This window comes from Mastigoproctus giganteus, chromosome 2 (assembly GCF_048544385.1).
Source record: "Mastigoproctus giganteus isolate SK-2022 chromosome 2, ASM4854438v1, whole genome shotgun sequence".
Taxonomy (NCBI): Eukaryota; Metazoa; Arthropoda; class Arachnida; order Uropygi; family Thelyphonidae; genus Mastigoproctus; species Mastigoproctus giganteus.
The window spans coordinates 223630314-223650111 of NC_143576.1; the positions used below are offsets into that span (position 1 = coordinate 223630314).

General features: G+C 34.3%; 1 protein-coding gene across 3 annotated transcripts in view; it reads right to left on the reverse strand.

Annotated features, from left to right (window-relative positions):
• LOC150090167 (copine-8-like) overlaps positions 1-19408 on the reverse strand; it is a 127092-nt gene extending 107684 nt beyond the window's left edge. For all 3 annotated transcript variants that reach the window (XM_090368988.1, XM_090368986.1, XM_090368985.1), the window contains exons 1-3: positions 19200-19408; positions 7476-7560; positions 5083-5186 (exon numbers count right to left, since the gene is read on the reverse strand). In XM_090368988.1, the coding sequence (XP_090225114.1) occupies positions 5083-5186; positions 7476-7560; positions 19200-19267 (257 nt within the window). In that variant the 5' untranslated portion in view covers positions 19268-19408. The remainder of the gene's footprint in view (positions 1-5082; positions 5187-7475; positions 7561-19199) is intronic.
• Positions 19409-19798: the final 390 nt, after the last annotated feature.

Genomic DNA, 19798 nt, shown 5'->3' on the forward strand with positions numbered 1-19798 from the left:
TTGCCCCCTAAATCATGCTGTGAAAGCCATATAACTGCACTCCTGTCTAGATGGTCCTATATTATTTCTCTAACCAGGCACTCCATTATTTTGCCTGGAACAGAAGTTAAGCTTCCAGTTCTGTAATTACTTACTTCTCCTTTGATCCCACTAATGTTTGTCAATTGGGGAGAAAGACATTGCACATCACCAATCCAGAGATGTGGAATGCCTCCCCCGAATTCAAGGATGACTAATTAGGGCTCTAAAGGTTTGCTTCTCTTTTGCTGCCTCTCTTAATATAATTGGATAGATCCCATCCACCCCCAGTTGATTATTTACTTTTAGTTTCAAACAATTTCTCTTCCACTTTCCTTTCAGTCATCACAAAATCATTTAACTCCCTGTCAGAATTTAATATAATTCAAACATCTCCATTCCTGAAAAATTCCTCATGTGTGAATGTAGATGTGAAATATCAATTTAGTTTGTCAGCAATCTGAACAGGATCATGAACAGTTAAGCCATTTATATCTAGTGGATCAATACAATTCATCCCTTTCTTTGTAGTGTTTACATAAGTAAAGAAGTTTTGATAATTCTGTTTGCTTTCTTAGCCAGATACTTCTTGTAATCTGCTTTAGCTCACCAAACTCCCTCCACGACTTGACTGCATGCTAGTTTATACCTACTGTGGGTTTCTGTATCTTATATTTTTTTCTCTGTCACTAGTCTCAACAGTTCTTCCATTATCCATTCTGGCTTAAGCCTTGAACAGTATCTCTCAGTTGGTACAAAAAGCCTGACAGTTTCTGTGATTGCTCGATGTTCCCCCATTTAGGATTTGCTATTTGTAACATCATCGGCTGGGCCATTAAATAGTTTAAACTGGCTAAGACCATCGTATACAACTTTATGAAAAATCTCCTCTCATTATCCTTAAGAGTAGTTACACCTTTAAGTAAATCCCACATCAAATACAATATGATCACTGCCACGTTGTGGTTCTCATATATGCAGCTTTCTAATGCATGAAGAGTTACTGCTGATAATCAGATCAAGAGTAATTAATGCTTTCTTTCATTGCCTCTTTAACATGCTGCTGTAGAAGTATAATAGAAGTATAGTAGAAGAATAATAAATCCAGAAAAGTCATGCTACTGTGTAAGTGACCTATAAGTTCTTTATTATACTCATCACAATCATTTGCCTATAATACATTCTCACTTTCATTTTTGGTTTCCCAGTACTTATGTCACACCAAAGTGACTCAATATTACACTGGCTGCCCATATTGACTGGGAGTGTTGTTTTAGATTCTATATGCTTCTTAACCAAAAGCATAAACTCCTCTCCCTCCCTGTCCTCTCAGTCTTCTATACACATTGAATTCACCACATTCAAATTCTGCACTGCTTATGTCTGAGTGCTACCGTCTCAGATATCCTACAATGTTCAGGTTTGATAAGCTAACTAGTATTTCAAATTCATCAAATTTATTTATTATACTCCTAGCATTAGTGTACATTCAAGTATACATGCACCTGTTTTTTGCTTTTATTAATCTTAACACTGCCCATTTATTTGCTTGTTCCATGAAGACTCACAATATGGCTTAATCTCTGCCTCGCTTTTCAGGATGCTGTATGTCCCAATACAGCAGTGCAAGAATCACTTTCACCTCTGCTTTCAGCTGTTGCTAATCTATTATTCTATGTGTCCCTCCCCACACACAAACTAGCACTTTTCCAGCCCAACTAGCACTGCCTCAATAGCATCAGCAAATATTCTTGCCCCATTCATTCACATTTCAGATCCCAACCCTATAAAAACAGTCTCTTCCTGTAAACAAGACCATGATAAGAAAAATTTTTTCCCATGAGCTTTGAACAGGCTCTCCAGAGCTGAACTGATTGTCAAAGTTCGTATCATGTATTATTCATCATTATGAATAGTACATGATGTATATCATCCCTCTCTCACCATTATTCTGTTTAGATGTGATTTTAGTCCTGAGAATTAAAAAAAAAAATAAATAGTTGGCCTGATATGAGTTATTTCTTCTTACAGTTTCTTCACTTTAAAAAGAAACAACACTTTAACTCCCCTTCAATTTTATTCAATTACTGAAGAACTGGCAGAGAAACTGAATGTGGTTATTTATATTTAAAACATCTCATACAGGTTAATTCTAATGTGAAGAATTCTAAACTTTTATTTACTACATATTATATGTAAAAATGGAATATTTTGGAAAAATGATTATTGTGGGTTTAAAACATATATAAGGAACTTAAGTCAGAGTTGGAGTCGAAAATTTCTGCTACTACTAGACACATATCCACATGATGTCACATGTCAGAAAAATGATGTAAAGTCTGAATATGAATTCAGTTAATAAAGTCAATAAGGTTGATAATGCCCTCTCTGAGTTCCTCTCCTTACAATGAATAAATTAAGTAAATGTGTATTTTTTTCAAGCGCATGTCCTCTGAGATATCCTCACACTAAGTAATCTGGTGAAACTTGGATCAGATCATGGAGACCACAAATCTTTTGAGCTAACAATACCTCCAAACACAGGCAATTTACAATTATGCAATACAACAGGCATGATATATTGCATCACCTTGTAACTTTCATAACACCACATACACACGCACGCACACACACACACACACACACACACACATGCATATGTAAAAAACCTCGATCTGTTGGTAACCTTCAAAATTTAGCATATTTTTTAAACAAACTGGTCTGATCATTTGTCTATTTGTGGGATATTGTAGACCGCACACCAATTAAGATAATCTAGAGGCATCTTTTGGAATGCATGTGGATTCTCACTGCTTCAAATTCTTGTGCGCTTTGACTGTTAATATATAGAAATAAAGAGGAATTTACCTCAATGCTTTTTTGTAGAATGCTTCACTAAAACACCCTCCTAAATTCAATCAGATGTAAAATTATTACTCAATGGCTTCCTTCCCTCACAGACATATGAATGGTCCGACGTATCCACAATCGATAGTCAAGATCTCCCAATCCAACCAGCAACACATCAAACCGCCAGCACATAACCCTGAGAGTCAGAAGCCATCTTGTCTAATCGTAAAATCATTAAAATGATTGCGCCATATAAAAGTTAAAATCTTTAAATTAGCTAAAATAATTCAATCCAATTTTGAATAACTTCTCTTCATAAAGTGGACTGGGACTTTTTGACAGTCTGTCTTGGCCACAGGATAGAAGTAACATAATGGGAATTTCTTAAACCACTCAAGATTATTTAATATCCTGGCGCATGTGCGCAAACGACCACAAATCAGATATGAGAAGTGGGTGACATACATTAATGGAATTCTCGTGTAATTTGATTTAATCGTGGAAACGCTGGAAATCAAATTACATGAGAATTTCATTAATGTACATCGCCCATTTCTCATATTGGATTTGTGGTCATTTGTGCACATGCACCGGGATATTAAATAATCTTGAATGGTTTAAGAAATTCCCATTATGTTACTTCTAAGTAACTTATGTTACTTCTAGATCTGTCTTGGTCACGTCCTGTGACCAAGACAGATCGTTGAAAAGCCCCCAGTCCACTTTAGGAGGAGAAATTATTCAAAATTGGATTGAATTATTTTAGCTAATTTAAAGATTAACTTTTATACGCCGCAATCATTTTAATGGTTTTAATGATTTTCTGATTAGACAAGATGTCTTCTGACTCTCAGGGTTATGTGGTGGTGGTGTTTTGATGTGTTGGTGGTCAGATTGGAAGAACTTGATTATTGATCGTGGATACATTGGACCATTCATATGTCTGTGGGGGAAGGAAGCCACTGAGTAATAATTTTATGTCTGATTGAATTTAGGAGGGTGTTGTAGTGAAGCATTCTAAAAAAGCATTGAGGTAAATTCCTCTTTATTTCTATATACTAATATAAATGCAGAACTCATTGAGCATTATAGCTCTGTTTTATTTATCCTAATTTGACTGTTAATATAACTGGACAGGTGAAACTAATTTTCATACATTAATATGTGTGATCTAACATCTCCAAATCCCCTTGTCTGCATTATACCTGTACAATGTGACAATTAAAATCATTGGCCATAAGAGAATCAATCACTTTTACCTATACACAGTAGTAATACAACAGATGTAAAGTTTTAATTTGTGTGCTATTCTTTAGTAAAATTAATATGCAGACCACACTGGGAGGAAAATGGCCATTTATTTCTAAGGATGAATAAATCAAGACAGCATTCCACTTTGAGGTTGAGCACAGCACAAACAGTTCCATTTGACAATTTTTCAGATGACAGACTTTATGGGTACATTTCTCTAAGTGAGAAAATAATGTATGATGAAAGTCATCAACATTTTGAATTACTATTTGTTGTTGATATTTGATAAACTAAACATACTGCATCATCTGATATTTAAGTATTAACCTAAATTTTGTTTCTTCAAAAAATGTTGTAAATCTTACCTGTCACATGCAAAAAATAAAACTAAGTCTCCCAACTTTTGGCTAAACAGTGATCACATATTCAGCATCAGACAATCTGGAGTGCAGAGTAATTTGGTATATGATACTGTTAAATGGAGGACATGCAAACTTTTAGCATACCACACTGTAAACAGTAAACCTAATAAATATACTATGGTTCTTGATATATTTTGTCAAGCATACTATCTCATTCATTATACAAACGCTTCTACTTTTTATTTTTTTTGATGATTGGTAAAAAAAGTACCATAGGTGGTTTTGAAAACAAGAAAATTTGTTCACAATTTACTTAACATTTCTGGAAGTTGTAATTTTCACAAAACATGAATATAAAAAAGCTATTTTGGAGACCAAAAGTAGAGAGAATAAATGTAGAAAAACAAAGCAGAGGTAATTAAACACAAAAGAACATAATAGTGAAGTAAGCAATGAAAAAGTCGAAAAATACATAACAACATTATAAAACCAAACTAAAGGATTTACTAATGGTGCATTTGATGGAAGCTCATCTGAATAACTGGTGTACTACTAGTAAAATAGGAATTTACAATGAATAACACTTGATTAATTTTCTTACATCTGAAACTTCAACTTCTGGCTCTCTTCAAAGAAATAATCTAGTACTATTTTTTTCACAAAATCTGGATTTAATGTGTCTTTTATCATTTCTGTTCTTCCAACCTAAATGAAACATTTTTAAAACACAATAACATTTAGTATATATATATATATATATATATATATATATAAATACACAAAAGGTAACAAATTTTATAACTCTTAATACAATTTAACTTTAATCATAATGTTAATATCATTACCAGCATGCTACCTAATCTTTATATTAGCTAAAATAATTCAATCCAATTTTATAACCACTCTCTCATTCAAGACTGAAGCAACTAAACTTCCTCTCAAGACTATTCTGATATAAGGCCCAATAGCCTGGGCTGCTGTCTTAAAACTGGAAACTTCTTTATATAGGCCATTGTGGCTGACTTATGCAATCCTTAGGTATCACAATCTAGCAGGCCTTGGAAGTTCCCCAAGCCATGCTTCAAACTGATGAAAGCAACTTATTCCAATGATCAACAATTCACATTCTAAATAATTTCCTCTGTTTTTTCAAATCTGTGGCCTTTCAATGTGGCTTTAAGCTTGGAAAAGAAAAAATAAATTAAGGGGGGCTAAATCAGGTAAGCATGGCAGATGGAGGACCAGAGTAATGTAGTGCTTCACAAGAAATTCTTGCATGAAAAGCAGTGTGTATGTGTCTTTGTGTAAAGTGACATTGCCATGATGCAAGTACCAATTCGTCAAAGCCAACTTTTCTGGCCAATTTCTCTAAAGAGCATCGCACAATCGCTATAGAACTGTTTTGTAGTATTCCTGATTTAATATTTGACAAATTCATAAAAAAATATGATAAACACCTATGATCAAGAATGTCTTGCTTTTATGAGCTTTGGAGAAGACTGCCTTCCACTAAGAGAAAACAACCTTTGTTTCTGGATCACAGTCATACACATTATTCATCACCAGTAATGATGGAAAAACCAAGTGTGAGTTAGCAGCATGTTGCCAGAGGTCCTAACATGTGAAGACTCACTGCTCTCTCTGCTCACAGATGTAGACAGTTTCATCACATCCTTTTTGGATCACAGCAGAATATGACTAATATAAATACCACTATACATGCAGTGTAAAGTTATTTTATTTTATATTTTTTAATAGTAAACATGAAAAGTTATTGGAATACATAATAAATTATTGCAGTATTTAGTTGGAGAGTTGAGATGGCAGATGATACTTGTCAACTTGAATTTCTGTACAATGTAATTTTGAACATACAGAAGAAGGATGGTTACTCCAAAGAACAAAGGCAGATGGAATAAATGAAAAAAAAAAAAAAAAAAAATGTTGACCAGCTCATGAAAATGCTTGAACCAGTTATACATATATATAAAAGGGTCGAATTACAGATGCTAATTGAGAAGAACAGTGCCCATGGAAATATCTGTATAAAAGGTGTCAACAAAAACTTAATGTCTATGTGAAAGTAGACAAATGAGTTTTTTAAGGGAAGGATCATTACTAACCTGATTGCTCTCTTTGAATAGCGTTTAGAAGAGGCTATGGGTGCACCACTCCAGATGTGGGAATAATATGCCACAGTACAGCAAATTGTCATTTGTACAGAGTAATCTTAAAAGAAAAGTAAAATCAAATATCAAAGAGAAAACTAGTTTTCTTGAGGCAGAGGAGGTAACATTCCTCTGATTAATTCCCCAAAAAAGTAGAGGATTCTGTTTAAATTCCTTTAAACAGACCCCATTACTTCAGAGGGAATCAATCCACTATTGCAAGAACCACCTTAGTTGGTCTCCTTCAAGACAACACTTATTTTCACATCATACCATTTTCAATACCATGCTCAGAAGTGCTGGTTCTTATGCTGAAGATATCTTTTGGGCTCTTTAAACTAACACCTCAGCTTCCACCAAAAACTCTTAACTAAAATGTACAACATTTAGTTTGTTATGTATGCAAAAACTGAAATTATCCAAAGTGAAATTTATTATGAATTTATCTCTTAAAGGAATGAGAAATATGTGTGAACTAGCCTTGAAATTCAAACTGTATTGTCACTTATAACCAGGTAACTTCTATGACTCTTCCAAACAATAACTTTTACCATTTGCTTTTTAAGTAAAATCCATCTTTCTGGTATGGCTGATATTATTTGTCTCTTCCTACATATATTAACATTAGAATAAATTTTGATTTAGTGTAGTGGAAGTGAGTAGTTTGAATAAATTTAATTATTTTGACAACGCACTGGCAAGTATGGGCAAATGAAGTGTGATTTTTTTTTTTTCTTGTGCTGTATAAGCTTTGCCTCCTTGCATCATGTTGCCAATAATAATACTATAATCATTTTTATTCAAATTAAATTATGCTCCAACTCACCTCATATAGTTTACCTCCTTCTTCAATCAGAAATACAACACACATGGGATCAGACTTTGAAAAGACATCTCTGTTCCTCAAATTCCTAAATCATAAAATTATAAATCTAAATCATATCAATAACAAGTAATATCAAACAGTACTATAGAAATGGGTAAATATGCATATATATATAAATAAACAAAAGGTATCAAATTAAAATCATAGAAGTATGTGCACATCCAGAAGGGCGCCTCCGTAGCCAGGTGGAAGGAGCAGCAGTGCATAGCACACGCTTCTTGATTAGACCGGGGTTCGAGCCCGTCACCACCAAATATGGAGGATGCGGAAAGGTCAGGGAATGACCACCGCATATCCCGGAGCAATATGGCCTTAGTTGCTAATGCTCCTAAAAACCAAACAACAAACAAACAAACAAACAAACATCCAGAAGATGAAGCTGAAGAATTCTATGCAAAATAGGGGACTTGCTCAAACATGGTAAATAATTTTATACAATAATTATAGGTGACTTCAAAGCAAAAATTGGTGAAAATAATACCAATTTAACTTAGCAGGAAAATATAGGAGAATAGGAATTAGAATGAAAGAGGAAATAGATTAACAGAATTTACAGAAGAGCGAGCGAGCAAGCGGGCAAGAGAGACAGATGGCTTAGTTTAGGTTTTACAGCACACAAGCAACAAAGGCTATGATGTGCTACACAGAAGAGTGAGGATGATTTATAATAAATTCATTCTTTAACAAAAAGAAATATCCTAAATAGGTAAGTCAAAGTTCTAATGGCCAAGTCTTCAATGAAAGAGATTTTATAATAACCAATAAGAAACAAATAGTTAATGATGCAACAGTTCTCAATAATTCTAATACAGGGAGCAACCATCCAATGGCAAGGTCTAAAATAATAATAAATGAATAATAATAAATAAATGAATGGGAAAAAAAATAAACTAGATCAATACTGAGAAGTTTAAAATGGGAATAAATGAATAAATACAGAGACAAACTAGAAGAGAGAATTCAAAAAATAAAATTAGTGACTGAAGAAAGATTTGAATGATATGAATGAAGAATGTGCAAATGTATCGCTAATTCACAAAGGAGGATCAAAGGGTAACACGAGTAATTACAGACCAGTTAGTTTAACTTCTGTTCCGGGTAAAATAATGGAGTCACTGGTTAAAGATGCATTGCAGGATCATCTAAACAAGACTGCAGCAATAATTCAGACACAGCATGGGTTTGTTAAGGGAAAGTCTTGTCTGAAAAATATGACTGGATATTATCATGTGGTTACAAAGGAACTGGATGCAAAAAATAATTTTGATATCATATACTTGGATTTCAGGAAAGCTTCTGACACTGTTGCACATGGAAGACTATTGTAAAAATTGGAGCAGAATGGTATTAAGGGTAAGTTGCTACAATGGATAAAAAGAAGGTTGAGTGGGAGAAGACAGAGGGGGGTAATCAATGGGTGCTGCTCTTCGTGGACTAATGTTATTAGTGGAGTCCCACAGGGTTCGGTGTTGGGTCCACTGTTGTTTTGTATATTTATCAATGATATTGATGAAGGGATATCAGGCTTAGGAGTGTCGAAGTTTGCAGATGATACAAAGGTTGGCAGGATTATTAATAACTGTAATGGAAGTGTGCTACTGCAACAGGATCTAGAAAATTTGGGAAAATAGGCTGAGAATTGGCAACTGAAGTTTAACATTGACAAATGCAAAAGTACTGCATATCGGTAGAAGTAACCCCAGAGGAACATACCAACTGTGTGGTACTACACTTAGGGTGGTAGAAAATGAAAAAGACCTGGGAGTAATTGTGCAGTCAGATATGAAGTTTTCTGAACAATGCAGACAGGCTGCAAGAGCAGGTCATGGGGTTTTGTCAATGATATACAGGAATTTTGCTAGCAGGGAAAAGAAGGTGATTGTCCCTCTGTATAAGGCAATGGTCAGGTCAGGTCATGCCTTGAGTACTGCATACAGGTCAGGAAGCCTCATTTTAGGAAGGATGTAGATTTTCTTGAGCGTGTACAGAGAAAGGTAACAAGATTAGTGAGGGGAATGAAGGGATCCTCTTACCAAGAGAGGCTTAAGTTCTGAAAATTACAGCGGCTGGAGACTAGACACCTGCAAAGTGATCTGATTGAAGTGTATAAGGCCTTGAATGGGTTGAGCATGCTGAATTCTGATGGGATTCTTCCACTTGTGCAGATTACGAACCTAAGGGGACATAAATTCAAATTGAGGAAAGACAGCTGTAGAATAGATGTGCAGAAATTTGCCTTTAGCCAGTGGGTGGTTAACTGCTAGAATAAATTTCCATTTGTCATTGTGGAAGTTGATAGGTTAAATAAATTTAAGGAGGAACTGAACAAACATTTAGAGGGAATGGTTGCCTGATTTTTTTTTTTTTTTTTTTTGGCTGATGCTACATGAGCTCATATGCTTGCTTTCTTGCATCACATGCCACTATTACTATTACTATGTGAATACAAGTCATGGAAGAAACTTTTCTTCAAATAGGTGGATGGATCTCTTGCCAAAACATTGAAAAGTTGTCAAAAGTTGATTTAATAAAGTAAATCAACTTTTATAACATCAGAGAGGAGTGATAAGAGATGCATCAATAAGGAACTCAATATATACTCAAGATATTTAAAGTGGTATGGAAAAGAGTGACCCAGAAATAAGAGTTTAATACAAGGAAAATTAAGGAAAATAAGAGTATGAAAGTACTCAGAAGATTTCTACCAATTGAAAGAACAGAAATAGTTAATATTAAAGGAAATGACACCAAGCATAAAAAGACAGAAATTAAATATTAACAAGTACTAAAGAATTCACATAAATTTATACAATAACAGAGAAAGAACCAAGAAATATTTTCTAAGGAAGTATTATGTCAGAAGTACCACACATCTAGAGAGAGAGAGGCAGTCAAGTTTTCACTGTGATCAATGAAGGAGGCAATGCACCAGGGGAAGACAGATTACAAGCGGAGTTATTGAAATTAGGAGGAGGAAGGATGCTGGCTGTGCATTTAGCAAAGTGTATACCAGATTTTGAAACAAAGGATTCCTGAGGTATGGAATAATGCACTAATAATAATAGTTCACAAACAGGGAGATAAGAAACTTAATTTTAAGTTTAAACTTTAAACTTAAGAAATTTTTTTAAAAAATCATTAATGACAGAATTGTGAAACAGCTTCACTACCTTCAATCCAAAGAAGCAGGATTTAGACATAACTTTAGTACCATATATCATATTCAGAGAATTTGATAAGTAATTAAAAAGATAGACTGCAGATAAATATAACAAATTTGATTAAAAAAAAAAAGCATGTGATTAAATTAAAGTTTCTGCTATTTTAAATGAAAACCACAGAATACAAAAAAAAATTTATATCAGAACTTTGCAGTGTATAAGAACAGTGGAAGTTTCCCATAAACAGAGGAATTATCCAAGGAAATTATCAACTCAAACTTTTGTACAACAGAAGTTTATTTATTCTGCAACTTAAATTGTGAAGGAGAAGGAATTAAAATCAATAGAAGTATTCTAATGATGATGATGACACTGACAATATAGTCCTTTTGACCAAAGACAGCAGATTTAGAGTTGAGTTTAAAAGAATTGAGTCAATCTTCAGGCCCGAGAAGCTTAAGAATAAATATCAATCAAACTGATGTTGAACAACAAGATAACACTAAAATGTTTTATGTTCAAGGAAAAGAGATGGAGAGGGTGAATTCATATATATACCTTGGACAAATGATTAAAATCAATAGTCGAAAGAATTGCAGTATCTGAAGACTGGGCACCTGCGAGGTGATCTGATTGAGGTGTATTAGGCCTTGAATGGTGTGAGCAAGCTCAATACTGATGGGATTCTTCCTCTTGCTCATATTACGCACCTGAGGGGGCATAAATTGAAACTCAAGAAAGACAGTTGTAGAATAGATTTTCGGATATATGCCTTTAGCCAGCAAGTGGTTGATTGCTGGAATAAACTTGCATTTGTCGTTATGGAAATTGATAGCTTAAATAAATTAGGAAGAACAGGACAAACTTTTGTTGTAAATGGATGGGTGAAATGGGAAGGGGTTTTTTTTGCTAATGCTGTTAAGCTTGCTTTCTTCATCATATGCCTTTACTAATGCTAATGCTAAAATCAAGGTACAAATACAGCTTGGATAGATGGCATTTGGAAAAATTTTAAATATCTTTAAGGGAAAAATTGCAAGTTATCTAAAGAGAAAAGCATTTGACCAATGCATGCTTCCAGTGATAACATACTGCAGTGAGACCTTGAACATGACAGAAGATATGGTGCTCAGGTTAGGAGTTGTGCAAAGTGGAATGGAAAGGAGTATGTTTCAGAAGAGACTGAAAAAAAAAACAAATAAATGGATTAGAGCAAGAGTAAATATAGCAGACATTATTAGTAATATGTATATATATATATATACAGTGAAACTTCCCTTTAACGGACAGCCATGGGGAAGGAAAATGTGTCCGTTAGAGAGAAGTGTCCGCTAACAAGAAGTCTGAGGGAGAAAAAAAAAAAAGAAAGAAAAATCGTTAAACGTTTAATGTAAAATTAAATTAAAATATATACAGATTTTGAACAATATTTTTGTAAATAATATACATACAATTGTGCTATGCATATTATGACTTTATCTTAAGAAAAATACATACAGTAATCACTTATTTTCTTCTGCACCTTCTTCCGGCTGATAATTTTGTTTTCAACATTTGTTTGGAGTGAAGAAACCATCGAAAGTCCTTCAGTATCTTCTTCAGCGGCGAAAAATATTTTTAAACGATTGATTTGTATGAGCGCTTCTATTTTCATCGGTGGTTCGTCGTTAATATGATCTTCGACAGAATGACCTCCTTCCATTTCTTCAGCCTCATGAGGAACTTCTTGAAAAATATTAATGATAATGTCGTTGATATCTAGAGCACCATCTTATGTAGTGAGGTTTGAGTCTATATCTTTGTAGCCAGGGTCACTTGTAGCTGAAGTATCGTACATTATCAATAGATGTTGAAGTTCTTGTTCTTCTTGGTGCTCCACATTGCTGTTCACAACTTCAATTTTTGCGTTTGAGAAGCCAGACTTTACAAAACAGTTCACGACAGTTTGTTTTCTAATTGCGTTTACTGAAGAGGAAATCCATTGAATCGCATCTAGGATGCTGATTTTCTTTGCAAGGTCACTCGCACATGTTACATCGTTCATGTTTGTTTGCAATGAGATGTCTTAAAACACGTTTTCTGTAGTAAAGCTTAAAATTTTTTATTATCCCTTGATCCAAGGACTGACACTCTGCAGATGTGTTTGGTGGTAGAAAAATGTTTTGAATGTTGGACAATTCAATGTGCGGGTGAGATGCAGCATTATCCATGAAAAGAATAATTTTTCTGTTTTGACGAATCATGTTTTGGTTAAAGTGACTTATCCATTCGCTCATGATATCTCGTGTCATCCACGCTTTTTTATTAGACTTCCAGTCAACATCCAAAAGATTCAACTTTATGCCCTTGAAACAACGAGGATTTTGTGGGTTTCCTATAACAAGAGGTTGTTCAAAGTCTCCCAGCATATTTGTACACAATAGTACAGTCAAGCGTTCCTTAGAAATTTTTCCGCCCTGGCACTTTTCGTTTTTTAGACTCATTGTGTTTTCAGGAAGAGCTTTAAAAAAACAACCCTGTTTCGTCACAGTTGTAAATATAATTAGCTTCAAAATCACGACATAAATCTTCCAATTTGATGGTCCACTCTGTTACAACCCCAGTATCAACAGATCCACCTTCACCACTTACGGTTTTCCAAGAAATTTTATGCCGAGTTTTGAACTTGTCTAGCCATCCCACAGAAGCTTTGAACTCATTTACTCCCATAGATTTCGAAACCTCCAAAGCTTTTCCCTAATAATAGGCCCATTAATGGGAATTTTTTTAGCACGTGCACGACAAATTTGAAGTCCAACAGTTTTCGGGAATGATTTTTGAACCTTATCATTTACGTGTTGCCAAAATTGTTTGAGCAGTTAATTTTTTTTCTTTAGGATGTCGCTTACCTGCGTCTTCCCGATTTTGAATTTTGCAGCGAGATTGCGAACACTATTTTTTTGCCGATCATACGCATTAATGAGTTCGACTATCTTTTAAAGTTAAATGTTTACGAGAAGACATTGTGCACTTCACACGACACTGAAAAAAACTGAAAACTGAAACTGAAAAGACGAAAGGCCGACCATATATCCCCCCTCCCTGCACACACCAAATTCATCAGAAGTTTTACACGTGCCTTAAAATTCTTGAAAAAGGGTTTAGAACCGCGACGTAAACCTTGATAAAATTCAGAGAATCGGAAATAGAAAATAAACACACGATTGAGGCAATACGTGGAAGAAACGTTCCTAGAAAAAGGGCCGTGAGCTCGCCCGTTGTCCGTTATGGGGAGATCAAATTAAGTGCTAATCTAAACGAAACAGTGCAGATTGCCTGTCCGCGTCCGTTACAGAGAATGTCCGCTAGACAGAAGCTGCAAACACGTTAAAACCAATGGAGGTGAGTTGGGGAATTTGAAAATGTCCGTTGTAGAGAGATGTCCGTTAGCGAGAGGTGTCCGTTAGGAGAAGTTTCACTGTATATACGATAGTGAATTTATTCTTTTCTTAGATCAGATTGTAAATTGTTGTCTAGCACATTCAAGCAAGGACTTAAGCAATTCTCACTAGCACTTGTTCTTTATTCCCCAAAAAAATATCAATAAACTCCTTGCTCTAGAAAGCTCAAAGTCTTTCAAGAAATGCGGTAGTAGTAGTGGTGGTGTCAGGAATGCTCTTGATAGCATCAAAGATGAATACTCTCTGAAGAAAGTGAAAGTTCAGATTATAACATCAATGATGACAAGTGTGAGAATAATAAATTTTTGATATTCTATTACTAGTATATTCATTTTACACTAATATTTTGTTTAATAAGCACTTGTGAATTCACATTTCAGATACTCTATATGAAACAAAATATGATGCTGGGAAGAAATTGATTTTTGTACACATGGTTAAGAACATTTCAAGAGCCTATCAGGTTTTTTTTATAAAGTGAATAAAGCTATTTCAATGCACGTATAAATAAACATTAAAAAAAAAACTCCAAACTGACAAAGGAAAATTTCTAGCCATTACTTAAAGCATTATTTTAGGGAACAGAGGTCCATCCTCCAATATACTGGATGTATAATGCGATGACTGATCTCATTCTCATTAATACTTTTTTTAGTGGTTCAGCTTAAAGTTCCTCTTCTTAGTCCTACATATGAAACCAAATTTATAAATCCGCATATCCACTTTCCTTTTAAGATTTGAATGCAAAATTTGCGCATCAAATCAGTATGCTTTATTTCCTTGTTTTTTAAGTATATATAAGTAGAATGAGCTTGTGTCTTCACTATGTCTATCTGCATGTAATAACTATACTCCTTGTGGATGGATTTTCATAAAATTTTATAATTGGCTGTTTTAGGACAATTTGCCCAGTCTATACAAATTTAATTAAATTCAGCCTAACAGAAATCCAGAAATTATTTCTTTTTTCATACATATCACATAGGCTATCCATATACTAAATTACTTGAAGCACTATATATATAAATCATGAATTATTTCTCTTTTCTAATGTGCCTGAAATGGAATGACTGCAAATATTTTGTTTATTGAAATAAACAAAAACCACTGTATTTTTGAAAACTATTTCTTGTCTTGTCATGCTTATCTATTATTATGTCTATATATTATATACTATTTGCAATAAAAAAATTTATAGTCTATATTAAAAAAAAAAATGTTGCTATTAACTGTCATCATTACAAAGTAATCCTTTTAAGACCTGTTAGAGCAAGTCAAGTGATTCTCTCAATTTTTTAAGTATTTTTTTCAACAGTAACAGAATCACAGGCATGGTCACTATATTGTGCAGATATCCTGGTCATTTAAGGTTGATTGAGGAAGGGGAGATTACATCTGCAAACTGTCCGCATCTGCTGTCATTGACAAAGTTACACGGGTCAACTTCAAGCTGAAGTAAAGAATGAATGATTGGCAACATTTCAACTGGTATAAAATGGTTTAAGGTCTTGAGGTTTAACTTTATTAGCTGGAACCTGTGGATCGAAGGGCAAGTGGAAGGCTGTGCCAATGACAATGTTCATATATCTGGAACCGTTATTATACCTGTAAACATTTTTACAGTTGTTGTATTGGCATATTATATCTGGAACATGCATAATATTGGTAGTAGCAAATGATGCAAGAGAGCAAGAATATACAGCATCAGCAAAAAAAAAAAAAAAAACACTATCCAACTCATCTGTCCCTTGCCCTCCAATGGAAATCCAGGTACAGTGAATAAATGAGTTGGGTAGTTTTTTTTTTTTTTAATAATGTTAACAGAAATTTTCTGGATTTATTGGACAACTTTCTACAGCAGCATATTAGAAAGGATCTGATTATCAGCAGTGACTCTTCACTCAATAATCTCCAGATAAAGAAATCAACAGGTAGCAGTGATCATAATATATTACATGAAACTTAAACCTACTTAAAGATCCCAAGTAATAAAAGAGTAAACGGAAAGGATTTTATTTTCATAAAAGTGACTACAATGGCCTCAATTTTTAAAATCTTTTCAGTGGAATGAACTGAAGTTAAAAAATGCAAATGCTAAATAAAAAGTGCTTAGAGAGGTAATCTTAGAGGCTACTAAGTGTTTTATACTGATTAAAGGGTATTGTTCAATATTTAGACCAAAATGGATGTCAGATAAAATGATGACCTTAGTAGCAGAGAGAAGAATTCATGGAATGATTATAAATTTAAGGGAAACAGTCCAACAATAAGTGAAACTAGTGTGTAATTATGTTACTCAGGGAGTTATGCTAGCTAAGGCAAATTTGCAAAAAGTCCTTGGGTAAGAATTATAAGAGGTGAACTGCTTGTTTGGTGTCTGGCAGACACCAAACAAGCAGTTCACCTCTTATAATCAAGACATAAAATGCTTCAACTTCATTTCATTTTATTCCCTAAAAACAACAGAAAACCACTGAGAGCCAATTTGTTGAAATGATCCAGGTTAAGATTATATATCAGAACTACATTATTTAAATTTCAGCAAAGCACTTAACTAAGTCCCACAAGATCACAGATCATACTGGGCTAATTTTACAACTGGATACTCTAAGAATTGGTATTGGGACCACTATTGTTTCCTATTTTCTTAAATAATAATGATGAAGAAATACAAAATACCATATCAAGATCAGGAGAGTGTTTAACAATCAGTTCCAAACAGCACTCATTCAGAACTTGGATGGGCTTCAAGGATGGCCAGAATAGTGGCAGCTGTTTTAATACTGTACAACAAAATGCAAAGTTTTAAACTTGAAAATGTACAAACATTATTTGTAAAATTGAATTTAAAAAAAAAAAAAAAAAAAAGTTTTCCATGAAGAGTAGACAAGTGGTAAGGAGGGCCAGAGGCAGACTGGCCATAAGACTTACTGGGGAAACCCCGGTGGGCCGGAGGCCGGTGTGATTTTGACCATAAACACTAGTATGGGGCCACTACAAGTTTTCCCCAGTAAAAACTTTTGACCCAGTCTGCCTCTGAGGAGGGTCCAAGTTGTCCGTGTTTAATAGAACATCTGCTTTGTTCCTACATTTAAAGAAACTTCAGTTAATTTCTACATCTGAGGAAGATGTAACTTGAAATGAACCTTTTGAACTCTGTATTCAAAAAGTTCATTCCAAAGAAGGAAGATATTCCAACTTAACAACTGTAATGTTATCACTGTCTTAACCAACAATGGCAAGCGCACGTGCACACACACACTTGCTGGGTAAAAGCACTGTTCAGTCACGAATAAAAAGAAAGAATGAAGTGCAATCCATTTACAAAACACCAATGCAATAATAATATAATTCTATGAAAGTTCATATTAATGCAGTAAATGCTGAAATAACTTACAGATTACTAAAATTAAGTTATTTGTAAGCAAGAAATGATGGATTTAGAGTCCTGAGCATACATATTTTCCAGAGAGTACTCATAAAGAATTGGAGGGGGGGGGGGGCACTGATGAAAAAGATATATTTATTTGCTTGGAAATTTTTATTTCACTGGGCCCTCTAGATTTCGGCACCAGCAAAATAAAATGGGTAGCAATTGCCACCCATTAAATCCACCCTTAACTAAAAGACTGGTTGCTTGTTTTGGGGTGAGGTAAGAGGCCACACATATTGTGGGATTGAACCAATGCTGCCACAAAAAATACACAGTCCATTGTTAACTTTTGCACTTCACCTACTGTAAAACAGCTGCAATCAGTGTTGAATCTGGGGGATTACCGGGGGGGGGGAGTTTCACCCCAGTGGAATAAAATTCCCTCCCCCCCAGCGAAGCAAAAATTAGTAATTTTTATTTTAGTATTTGTTCAAAGACCTCGGACATTGAAATTTTTGCCACATTTTTTGTTTAATTTTCTTCTTACTGTGTTTAGGGGCCATATTATCAGTTTACACAATGTTGTAATTAAAAAACACAAATTCAATAAATTTATGTCAAATAAACAAAACACAAAAAATCACATCAATTAAGTGTGGTACTCAGCAAAAATAAATCACTAAAATTCAAAAGACAAAATTTTCAAAATAATTAAATGGCAGTATTTCTGGCTGCACAAATTGTAACTAAAAGTCACTATTTCAAATGTCGCCATTTCTGTTTTATAGTTTTCAGGTTCCCTTTATTTTCACACAAACCATCTCTTGATAATGTTTCACAGAAACGGCCTACTTGCGACTAATTCTGTTTGTATATCGCAAGACAGCGAATGGATCGCAAACCGTGATTAGGTTTGCCTGAATTGGTTCCTAACGGATGCTGCTGGAATGAACCCTATCGAATGCTACTGAATGAAAAGTGTCCCATGGCTTTCAGGAGAAGGGCTACATGAGAGGGGAGTCTACTGCAGCCACAACTTCAATTGTCGGCAGTTTTGCTTTATGGTTTTCAGATTCCCTTCATTTGTTTTTTTCACAGCAAGAATCTACTTATGGTTAATTCTTCCTTCGTATACCACAAACAAACAAGATGGTTTGGTTGCAGCCTATAAACAATATATTTTATCTTTTTATTATATATGCATTTATACTCTAATATTGCATGAAGATAAGCTTAGAGGACCCAAATGAGTTATCAGAAAAATTAATAAATGAAGTGACTGATACATATGCAAAAAAATGCAAAGAAGAATAAGGTTATGATTCTCGCATGTTTGTATTTTGATGTTAAATAATAAATACTTCCTTTTGTTTCCTATTTTGTTTTCTCATGTTCTCTTATTATAACATCTATAAATATACAGATCTGTTTGTAACATATACATATGTTGTAAATATTAAATAATAATAAACATGTGTACTTCCAGAAGTTTATATTCCCCCCCGGTGCAAACACTCTGGATTCAACACTGGTTGGGATGAAGTGATCTCTTCTAGTTGTTTAGGCAGTACTAGAGTATAAAAGGGAATTTATTTACTACAGCTATAAAAATATTAGGTTTTTTTTTTTTTTTTCAGTTTGTTTTCAATTTCACGAATGTTGATTATAGTATTAAAAGCAGCATGCCCACCTGCAAGAAATTCCAATTTCTACTTTAGTGGCAGGTACAGATGCCACACCAGGCTGGAATACTGCCATTTCTATTGAAGCCCGTGTAGTGTCAGAAACGTATTACGCTCGGTCACACTACTAAGAAAATTCAGTTTACTCTTTCAGTAAAAGCCAAATGAACTTCCTAAGACTTATGATGAAAACACTATGACATTGCACAGACGACAAATTATTGTATACTAACTGATAAAATATATACAGCTTTCTACAAAAATTACAAGTTTTGATTTACACACACAGCAAGAAATCTAGTAACAATGACGAAACACACATGAGTAATACACAGAGCTCAATTTTAAACGGAACACAACTGCCTGTTGACTTTGAAAATAGATAGCCAGCCAAAACCTCGCCAATACAGGCTTTGTATACCTGATTTAAGTATAACAATCTACGATATTGTGAAACAAGATAAATATCGATGTCGCCAAGGATTCTTATAGGAGAATAAAAGGTTTAAATAGCAAAATTAATAATAACCCGTAAATGAGATTCATCATCGATATACTGCTAAGGACAGAACACAACTCGACAACCACTTCTCGACATCTTCCGATT